The sequence below is a fragment of the Hylaeus anthracinus genome, unplaced genomic scaffold (genome assembly GCF_026225885.1).
Source record: "Hylaeus anthracinus isolate JK02 unplaced genomic scaffold, UHH_iyHylAnth1.0_haploid 12001, whole genome shotgun sequence".
NCBI classification, from domain to species: Eukaryota; Metazoa; Arthropoda; class Insecta; order Hymenoptera; family Colletidae; genus Hylaeus; species Hylaeus anthracinus.
Genome location: NW_026534348.1, coordinates 7,373,072 through 7,384,917, shown reverse-complemented (window position 1 = coordinate 7,384,917; position 11,846 = coordinate 7,373,072). Strand labels below are relative to the sequence as shown.

Genomic DNA, 11,846 nt, shown 5'->3' with positions numbered 1-11,846 from the left:
CCCCGTCGTTATTCGATTAAATTTTGATAACCATCCGACTATGGATTACGTTTTCGAGGCGAGCACTGCCGTGCTTCACAAAATAACAATCTTGTTCGCTCGCTCGTTCGCGGCGTTGCATAATCTGCGGCCGTGTTCGCCAAACCCGAGGAAATTAATTGGCGATCGTTAATAAGTGGAAAATTGCACGAGCGACAATGAAGCTAGCACGGACAGCTTACAATGCGTTCGACTAGTTCAAGATGAGATTTTAATTGTCTCGTTTCATTGTGTTAGGTTACGCCGTGTCGACACCGATCATCGGTGAATCCTTGGATTTTGTATTTGTGTCAGATGTTATTGTTCGATGAGAATTGTTAGTGTAGAGGCGTCGGTAGTGCTAGCACTTACGTTGGACACGGTTTTCAAACAAGTATGTCGACAGTTGCACTTTGAGTGCTTTACACTACCTTGACAATGTATAAAAATCGAAATTTTAGTTTCTGTGGAGTAATAGTTCAGAGTTTTGAAAATAATATGAAAAGGGTTCTATTAAAACATTCGTTGTAATAAGAACAACGAGTATAGATACACTACTGTATCGGTAAAACTCGATAATGTAGAACACTCGGTTCAGAAGATAAATTGCTCTGTGGATAGTGTAGAACTCCCATTGTCAGCCGATAAGGAAGTCGATTTCTTAGTAATTTAGAACATCCGAATGGTAAGTAAGTGACGTCGACAATGTAGAACACTCTGTTGATAAAGCCGATTGACTGATTGGTGTTTTATCATGACGAATCTCACCTACGAACAAAGTACACTACGTTACCGACCAGATACATTCTCCTTTCCGCCATAATACCATGACTTTGTAATAGAAATAGTATTACTGTTTATGTATAATATTAGAAATTACTTTAAGCACTGTAGTTTAAATTGAAAATAATAATTTCTTTAATCTGATGATCTAAAATATAAAGAAGTTTAGCAGCTTGGATATTAATTTTATGATACAGCATTATTTAATTAACGTTTTTCGAGACCAAGGAGAATTTTGTGACACATTTCATTTTTCAATTACGTATTATGTAATCCAGCTGAGAATAATTTATATTTTGTTTAAATTGGATAAGTATTTGAAAAATGTTCTCGACAATTAATGAATCAAAAAGTAGGAGTATGTTTTGTCAGGCTACTATAGCTCCACTATTTTTTTAAAGCAACCACTTTTTTCACTTTTATTCAGATAGACATTTATAATCGAAGTTATTCCAAAATTTTACACGATGATATGAAATCACAAACTTAAATAAAAACGTAGAAAATGTTCGAGGCAAATTTATACCTTGAAAATTTCTAATTGTATAATTAAAAGTAACTTGTCCGTAGTTCAATTTTTAATGGGCAGAGCTGCACGTTAATTATCTTTTATCTTTTCTGATAATGCTTTCTAATTATCATTAACTTGCATCTCTTAATTGTACAAAAACTTAAGACGCATCTGTCAAACTAGATATACCCAACAATGATTAATTATTGTACAATTGCAATTGTCGATTTTAAATAGTATCATATTTTTGTATACAAGATTATATTACTTTTTATTGTAAAATGTATTGATTGAAACTCGTACCTCTGTTCGCTGCAATTATTTAAAAAAGGACTTTTACTCTGTAGCAACTGAACATCTAAATTAACCCAACGTTTTAACTGTCGTTGAGATTTCAAAATCGGTTCTTAATTTTTTAACGCGTTTGCTGGTGTGCATGGTTTTCGTTCTTATACTCTTTGGCATCACGTGCCGACTAACGAGAACCTCGTTAGTTACTAACGAATTGTTTGGATACAATCCAGCACCAAAACGTGTTTCCCATTTGGTTAATATTCGAATTGGTGATGATTTAACTTCGGTGTTTTGACAGTGCTATCACGTTTGAATTGTGTTAAAAGAAATACTCAAAACTAAAAATTACCTCATTCTGGTGCGAAAGTGATAACTTAATTTAGAAAGAAAACTAAAAGTTAGTTCATAGGAAAGTTCGTAGGAAATTTCTCTACAGGGTGTTCGGTAACTGGTGATACATACAATACAGAATTAATTTTAAACAATCTATACATATTTTAGTAATATCAAAATTTGATTTCGGTAATGAAAGGTATAGCAACATCTCTGTCATGTATACGAAGCTTGAAATTATAATGGACATCAAATCCGTTATTCATAAATTGTACGACATACATTTCCTTATTTATACAATTACTTACAACCACTGTCACTTCTATCATCGCTAAATTGAGTAACAAATCAATTCACATATTATCAATATTACGATGTTCTAACAATACCAGAACTAACATTGATGGCATCAATATCATATTATTCTATAGTATTTTCTATACTATAGAACGCTTAATTATATAATTTATAGAATGAAAGACAATAAGTTAATAAATATTCACGCAAATGTTCTCGTTATCAATCGTGTAAGAATACTTTAAAAGGTAATATTGTCAGCAGTAGTCAAGAAATTTCGCATCGGCGTAAACGATCAAATTATTCAAATAATTTCGCGTCCCGACCTCTTCTCGCCTTTGACTCTTAAAACGTTTCTCTGCTGACTTATAGAGCATGACGGACCTTTTCGCCTTAAAGACGGCTATATAGAAGCTAACAAGATCATGTGCTATGGCTTCTGAACCTTTAGACGATTTAAGGTCTTTGCACCTACTCCCTTCAAAGTCACAAATTCTATAATCACCAACGTTTCGTAATTAACATTTTACCAAACGACAGCGATTGGGCATACAATTAATAATATACGTTGTTTTGACAACAGTATCGTCCAATCTTTATTTCGTTTATCTATAAATCGCTTTTGATTAATATTTATGTAATATTTCATTATTCATGCAACGATGAAGGCAATAAATGTTATCTTAATAATAAATAACAGAGCATTATTTATCCTAGCAAAATGCCTGTTAATAGGCTACCAGTCGGTGACGTGTTAACAAACACCTGGCATTCTACGTAAACATTTCGTCTGCTTGTTTCAACAAACATTCGGTCAAGACAATTATTCCGTCTTAAAGATAATATTATCGATTATAATACGTTTCTTATTTGTCACCATTTTTTATAACGCGTATGCGTAGGTATACTCCTAAACGAAACTATTTACGCGCTTGTTATTACGTAATTGTTTTCAAGGAATTGATAACATACGTAAGGCATACGATATATTATATAAAAACAAACAATACGTAAGTTAAAAATGTTTACGATAAAAGATACAACTACGCGCTTTTAGGGAATGAATATTCATTTTCTATGTACCAGATGCATGGTGAAATACGTTTCACCGGTAGTATACATATACGTGCCATTTCATGTCAAATCGATCATTTTTTTAAACCGACCATTTTTTATTTGGCTGAAATTTTTATACCTTATAGTACTCTACTGAATACCTTCTCGTGATTTTTTCAGATTTTTTAACTCAACGAAAAAAAGGTATGAATTTTAAAAAGAAAAAAAAGACGGCGTTCTTTTTTCAAATGGCTATAACTCTTCCAATGATTCACCAAATAAGACCCAATAAGTTTTTTAACGAACTTAACGAAAAAATTACAATACAAAATATTTGAATTCGATCTTCTACAAAATTTGTTGAGTTTTCGAAAAATAAAACAAATTTTTTCTCGATACTTCTAATTTTTGTCGTTTTTCTTTTTTTTTTTGACTGATAATCACCAGTCTTGAATTATGCAAACCAACGTTAAATTGTTCTAACATTCGCACAATATTCTACAAATGCTATCGTTATGTTTTCAGCAATTTTCAAAATCGTTTTCCAAAATTTATACCCGTATAAAAAAAAAAAAAAAAACAACGTAAATGTTCTTAGTATTCATGATTATTGATAATGAGGTTAATGTTTCTATCTTAAACATCTTTAGTGTTTAATGTATGCGTTTTACAGGGCCGATAGTTCGATCGGATTCTTAATCAACATGAAGATATATGCCAGCGCGCAAACATCAACGATTCGGTATCGGCAGATAAATAAGTACACGATCAAATTAATCTATGGACAAATTATCGGTCAACTGATAATCAGTATGGCGCTTGTAACCATGATTGTTTTCTTGCCCGACTCGGCGGATAGTTACCGGCCGACAGAAAGTCCGCAGTCTGCGGGGAGGTTTGCTCACAGAATTGAGTAAAATAAATATTACCGGCTCAGGCAATTGAAACACTCGAAAAACGATATTTCATATGCACCAACCTAATAATAACAGTTTCTACCTCGTGAATTCTTCTTATCAGGAACAACGGATATGACGTTAGCAATAATGATCATAAATCAATCCCCTTCAAGCTGCGAGTCATAAGCGCGCAATTAATTAAACAAACAAAAATTAATACTTATCATTTCAGTGGCTTAGCACAAGCTTAACAAAAACATTCAGGATCAATTACTGGTACGTGAACAATTTACAAATGCTGCGATATCTACCAAACATTGAATATGTAGACATGAGATTAAAAAAAATCCGTAAAAATATTCTCCTGCAATCTTAATTTCTGAATCGGATAGCGATGCTAGTTACAATGAAATATTATTCAAAATACGCGTAGACCAAACTTGAATTTACAAGCTATTAAAAGAAAGACTGCTTGTTGTAATCACCTAAATTAAGTAATTAGAATAATCACGACTAACACGTTCTATAATCGTCTTTGTGTTCATAATTGCGTGTATTTATACTTTAACTGAGCGTACTACACTACTTAAATTACACTTTACTCTATTAAGTATGTAGATGTGTAAGACTTGTTGCAATCACCCAAATGAAGTAATTAGAATAATCACGACTAACACGTTCTATAATCGTCTTTGTGTTCATAATTGCGTGTATTTATACTTTAACTGAGCGTATTACACTACTTAAATTACACTTTACTCTATTAAGTATGTAGATGTATATGGAACTATCCAAGGCGTGACATAATATAGCATAAAACGATTATGCAAGAGGCTCGTAGTAGTTAGCCAATCATTAAGCTAGTTAATTCTAAAAGTGACGGTACCGTACACTTTTACGAAGAACAAACAAGTGCTCGAACATGATTCAACGCAAACAAAATTGAAATTGAACTAGAAGAGGAAATTCACAAGGAAACTTTCACACTAATAAATAACGGAATCGAGTTAAAGAAAATCCAATAGCAGCCGCGCGAAACGTCACCGTCGCGATTTCAACATCTCTCTGGACCGCAGCAATTAATTTTCTTCTATCCGTGTCGTAAACGTCGAATCGATAAGGAATTGGCGTCTAGACGAGCGCGTAAGTTAGCTCCGCTTCTTTTCCCTCGTCGAACACGATATCGACTACCGTGGCACCAGGTGCTAGGAATTCCCTGACCTTCGCACGGAACGTGTTCCTCCGCGGATCACTCGAGACCCGCGCAACTTTCCCCAAGAATTCGCGAACATTCATTCGGTTCCAGCAGCAGTCGTCGATTCCACACGCGCGTGCCGGTTTCCGTATATCGAGGACGAAGATCGCATTCGCAGCCTCCGTCGTACATTACCCCGTTATCGAGGGAACCTTATCTCGCGACATTAACGCCGTGGTCCTTCTTACATATAGGACATATCCAACCGGTTCACGCTGAAATTTCCCATGGCGTACGGGCTACGAGAGTGCGTCCTCACCAAATGGAACCCTCTCCTCTTCCTGTCTACTTTATCGCCGGCCAAAACGGCCGGATACCGCGGCGGACAAAGACCCAACAGATAAGGGACGAATCCGCCGCATTGCCAGCCCCAGAAACCCACTTTCGTATTGATAGACTCCGCGAAATACATCACCGCTCTGTGGTGGTCGCACTCGAACAGGTTCCCCATCTCCCAGCAGCCGGGCTGGTTCACGCCACCGTTCATGTAGAAGTCCACGTGCCCGCTCATCTCTATCTTACCCTGAATGAACGCGTTCGTGTGAACCACGTCGACGAACTGGCCGTCGCCGGCGTCCAGCTTGTGATCGTCGTCAACGGTGACGAACAAGGGCATGGCAGGGTCTAGGCCGGTGATCCTCGGCATTTTGTAGGGTCGCAGAGCGTTGGCCGCGAACGCCGGCACGTGGGCACCGAGGCTGAATCCGATCGCGTGTATGTCTTCCGCCCCCGTATCCCTTATCCTCTGTACTAGCTGGGCCACGCAGTCGCCCACGTGTGGCACGTTTCGCACTACAATTGGATAACACGGTGCCGAGGCCAACCGATGCCAATCCACCGCGATCACGTTGTAGTCGTAGCTTTTCAAGTACTCGTTACGCACATCCACCAAATACGTCAGCCGCATGCTGGAGTCGTAGCCGTGGACGATGATCTTCGTAGGATTCGAGGGCATGAAATTGGTTTGCAGAAGATTCGAGCCGGTCTCGTCCACCAGGATCTGCTGGCTGTCGTTTGGATTCCTTTGCGTGTACAGGAAGAAGGTCACTTCCTTGTCGGGGCACGTTTGATTGGTGTTCACTAGACAGGGGCCCACGAAGTAGTCCTTGCCTGGGGAGCCGTGCGAGTCTAGCGTGTTGCTGATGACGAATGGCTGCGTCTGGGCCGCCGTACAGGACTGAATCGTTATTAGAATCGTCAGAAGGTAGACGCCGACCGCTTTCCGAACGACCATCATCGGTGGGTCCATCTTCGACGCTGGGACTGGTCCACTGGCCCACCAACACGAAGATCGAAGACTTCTGCCGTTTGGGCCGATTTCACTTGACGGTCGGAACGAAACTACCGAGCGGCTCGCATGCCGGTGAGCCGCGAGGGAAACTTCACGTTGAATCAGCACGTAGCGCCACGACGAGCTCGGAATCCCTAAAGAGGGGCATGCCACAGGCGGCTTGTTTGATTAGGGGGGTTTGACGTACGCCGTTTGATAAAGACTAGTCTGCCCCGACGGAGCTCGAACCTATGACGAATCGGAGCACGCTGCAGCGATACTAACCGCGAATTACCGCCCGCAACTTAACCGCGTCTGCCATCTCTCGCCAATCCTAATCGCGAAATCTGCCGCGCGTCGTAAACGGTATCAGGAGCGACGATCTTTTCACGATCGGGCGATTGTCTACGCGATCCTGTCCGAACCGCGACGGGAACACGACGCGAACAAATTGAAACTCTGTCGATACACGGTTTACTGCGGACGAGCTTGTTGGAAAGTGGAGCGCCCGCTGGAAATCGATGATGTCATCCGATACAGTTTTGTTTGACGCTGGTCACCGATTTTAACGATTAAATGCCGATTAATTGATTTTAATTGCTGTTTAAAGATCAATGTTAACTTCGATCAGGGGTGGTTTAGTATTCTTTCTTGTCGACGTATGGATCAAATAGAAATTTACCGAATCCTTCTTGGGATCCTCTTCAGAAATGAATCACTATAAAAGAGATTGTAGAGTAAAAATACAGAGTTGAGATAAACAAAGATGAGCGTAAAGATGATATATGTAAGCGAGAATAGTCACTGAGACAAGAAAACATCAAATTAAACATATAGATGGAACGTAAGCGAAGTTACTTTTCTTTACTATTCAGATTCACTTACGTTTCTGTATAATTGTTACGTTTGCTTTCGATTATCTTTACTTTAGAATTTACTTGGCTTTTGGTATCGTATCTTTTTTTGTATGATAGTGATACCGTAATTTTTGATTGTGTTGATTTCTCCGTTTCAATGAGCAAACATTTGATAATTCCTGAAGAGTATCCGAATAGTATTTTATTTAATATTTCATTTAGTACTCTACAGGATGCCAGAAAAATAGATCGAAACTTTTGCACAATAAAGAGATTCCATGTATCGTTACAAGATTCCTATGAATCTATTGTTGTTCTAATACTCCAATAAGGAAGAAGAATACTACAAATAAAACATTCGCTCTCAAAATTCATGTCCAAGTTTGAAATTTCGTTCGGTATTAATGTACTTCGTGGAACACATTTGTTCGACAATGTATTGTGCGTCCTAGTAAGTAATGGCTGGGACTACTTGTGGACTGTTTAGAATAATTGATTATTCTTAGTAACTGTTTCAGTCCTTAAGTACTACATATAATACTTTGTGAATAATACAATTTTTTATTTGTATACTCAACTGAAAGTTTTCTAGAAATATCTAAAATTATTATATTCTAATGCCTTTGGAATATTAAATAATTGACATTTCGATAATTAAATATTTTAATAAATTATATCCATTTATTTTTGTGTATTTATTTCTATGCAGGCACAAACAGTAGTTCTTTTCTTTTAGAATGAAATATAGAATTCTATAGTCGAATTGTAATTGTTTTTTTAAATGTGTAACTACATACATTTTTGTACATAAATTCTTCCTCCCCAAATAAATAATAAAAAATATTGATTTTGCTTGCACACGAAAGGATTAGTTCTATGTGTCTTTCCTATAAAAAGGATTACGGTTAATTTTATATCTCAAAACCATATAATTATATATTAAACAATTACATTTACTAATTAATGCTCACATACCAAGTAGAAGAGAAATTCTGAATTTCTTACTTAAAATTCATTACGTATTGTCTCACAGCATGGATTCTTTAACAGTTCAATATTATAAACAAGGGTATAGTATAAAAAAGCCATACAAATACACACATATTTCCTACTATAAATCACAATCGTTAGTCGAAACGTGATTCATGAATTACTTGGAACACATTACACGAGAATTTTCATCGCAGCAAACGCAGAATAGAAAAGTATACTTTGACTCTGTCTACCTTCGAACTTTTCATTACTCCCAAACAATGATCGCGTTACAAACTAATCATCGTTTCAACGAAAATGTCTTTCGTCTAATTAACCTTTGAACAAGAAACATGTGCACGTACAAAAAAATTCTTCAGCGCTCAAAATGTTAAGCAAATGCAACGACTCCTAGGCAATGTACAGTCGCAATTCAAGTAATTGCAAGCTGATACCTTTGATTTACATTGCGCAGAAGATAACACGTGCTTGATCGCGTGACTAACTTCAATGACATCGAACGCTGTTTTGAATAGTGCCCAAACTTCCTCTTGTGTCTGGAGTCTCGTGAACAGTAATTAGCGCGATTTTACAACCAACTATAAATTGCAATCCGACATTGTTTCATTTCAGGAGACGCAATTAGCGCGAGGGAAACAACCGGTTCGTGGATGCTACTAGGTTATATAAACAACTTTTACAATTGTTCTAATATTAAGCAAAATTGCATTACGAGAATACGTTCGACGGCTAACAACCTTAATATGTCTGTTAATCTTTTTCATGAATCAACTTTACCATCCAACAATTCAGTTATAGCAATCTTGCGTGAGCGAAATTTATCCGAACATAATGCATAATGATATGCTGTGCTTGTCTCTATTTTTCTGATTTTTTTTTTTTTTTGTTGGAGTAATTGATATCAAGGATATATTGCTCATAAATAAAAAATTATTATTATTAATATGTAAATTACTATCTTGGTATCTAAATAATTTCTTATTTTCTCGTGTGAATTGTGCGTGCATTATTTGGGACACATTCACAGCCCAATAGGCCAAATTTATATTATTTAATATCAAGTATAAATTAATTGATACGAGACTATGGAAAGCATAAATTACAAGTGTCTGTTAATTGCTTCTTTCTATATTCAGTGAATCTATTGAAATCAAATTTAATATCATATGTTATATGAGATGGTAAGTAAGGTATTTATATATGTTTCGTTTCAATAAATGTGTCCGACGTATTTTACGATAATTTCTATATTTATGGTTCGATTTCACTCATACTAGCAAGAAACGTTTGTTAGTCGCTAAACAATTGTTGTAGTGTGCTTTGCCTTTGGTAGGTGGCGCTAATTTTAATTACCAAATTGCGTTGATTGACACTCGCATTACGTAAATCGTTTTGATTTACATGATATACGAATGACATTGACATATTGACGTATTGTATTGTGTTATTGGATTCATAAAAATGATAACCCATTTCAATAAAGTGATTTAATAATTATATTAAAAATAGGAACAACATTTTCACCATAAAATCATTCTTTCATCAATATAGTGGATCAATAAATAAATATAGAAATATATAATTAACATCGTAAGTAAAAATAAAATATACAATTGGTGAAATTCGTTATATTTAGTAACTATTACAAAACACAATGCAATATTTTGTTACGTGTAATATTTGAAAGACAATCGTAAATATTAGATAACTAACAGATAGCATCGTTTCAATCTAACCTTAATCTCATCGATAAGACTCGGAGTCAACAGTATTTTCTTTCTTCGATGAAGTGGTCTAAAAAAACCACTTATTAAGAAAACGTTTAATAATGTGTCGGAACAATGTTCGCCGATATCAGTTGGATAATATATAAATTTACGAAGTTTAAATTTGACATTTAACTACAAATATAATATATTCAGTAAAACTTTTCAGTGAAAAGGTTTTGGTAGATCTCATGATCGAATCGTCTAAGAATACAGATGGGTAGAATGTTTAGAACGACATTATCAACTAATGAATTTACAGCAAGGAAAAGTTCGAATTATTATTTCATTGCCAATTTTATCCGTAGATGTGACACAGTAACAAATGAATTCAGTTCTATTGGCCCTATAATGACTATTAACCCATTAACTGTGAAGAGTGTACATAGGGTGTCCCAAAAATGTTGGAGTTCCTTGAAAGGGGTGGTGCGGAAGATGATTTGAAACAACTTTTTCTTTAGCGAAAATGTCCGAGGATTCGTTAAGGATATATTAACAGAAAACTCGCGCTCTGATTGGTCAGAGAAGAGGTCGGTTGAAGAGGTTAAACAATTGTTTCGGAAGAGGCCGGGAAAGTGGACGTTTACTTCCGCCGCGACGCTCCGCTAGAAGGTGAAATGTTCATACGTTTCAGTATGCAACTCGTTAACATAAAACTTTCGCGGTAAACGCACGATGAATATTGATCCGTAGCCGAAAACACTTTTACGTTCGTTTCAACGACAAGACTAGGTGTCCCAATTATGTGTCACCTGTCCGATTATCGCCATTATCGATCGTCAGCTAGGAAAACCGTCGTCCATACTAATGTAGGAGTCTAAACGAAAAATAAGGCACGGAGATTCGACAACTCACGATCCTCGGATTCACAGTCGATCGCTTTACCTACAAGACCAATCCCGTACCCTACGATTCGTGTTCTTCTTCGACTACTTATTCTTGGTTATGGGAGGCGCGGATACTACACTAATACGCTCTTAACAGTCTGTTAACACGTGGATCGCCACGTCACCTATATACAGGGTGTCCCAAAACTCGGGGAGGAGCCGGAAATGGGGGGTAGCTGAGACGATTCTGAACGACAATTTCCTTTGCAAAAATGTCGGATGAAGCTTCGTTAAAGAGATATTAAGAGAAAACCCCGACCAATCAGAGCGCGCGTAGACCGTTGGAGCGGTCGCGGTAGCGAAGGCTACGCGCTGAGCGGCAGCGTCAATGTCCTTCGATGCACGTCGAGGTCACTTGTTCGCGTACAAGCGCGGCCGCCTAGCGCGTAACCTTCGCTACCGCGGCCGCTCGAACGGTCTACGCGCGCTCTGATTGGTCGGGGTTTTCTCTTAATATCTCCTTAACGAAGCCTCATCCGACATTTTTGCAAAGGAAATTGTTGTTCAGAATAGTCTCAGCTACCCCCCCATTTCCGGCTCCTCCCCGACTTTTGGGACACCCTGTATATGGATGACAATGATTTTCACTGAAAATCTACGAAAATTAATTCTGACAGTTAAGTGTCA

The 11,846-nt window shown here is 37.2% G+C and overlaps 1 protein-coding gene across 2 annotated transcripts in view; it reads right to left on the bottom strand.

Moving 5' to 3' along the window:
- Window positions 1–4,638: 4,638 nt before the first annotated feature.
- LOC128891141 (lipase member H-A-like) overlaps window positions 4,639–11,846 on the bottom strand; it is a 222,896-nt gene continuing 215,688 nt past the window's right edge. For both annotated transcript variants that reach the window (XM_054150384.1, XM_054150385.1), the window contains exon 5: window positions 4,639–6,871. In XM_054150384.1, coding sequence (XP_054006359.1) covers window positions 5,631–6,871 — 1,241 coding nt within the window. In that variant the 3' untranslated portion in view covers window positions 4,639–5,630. The remainder of the gene's footprint in view (window positions 6,872–11,846) is intronic.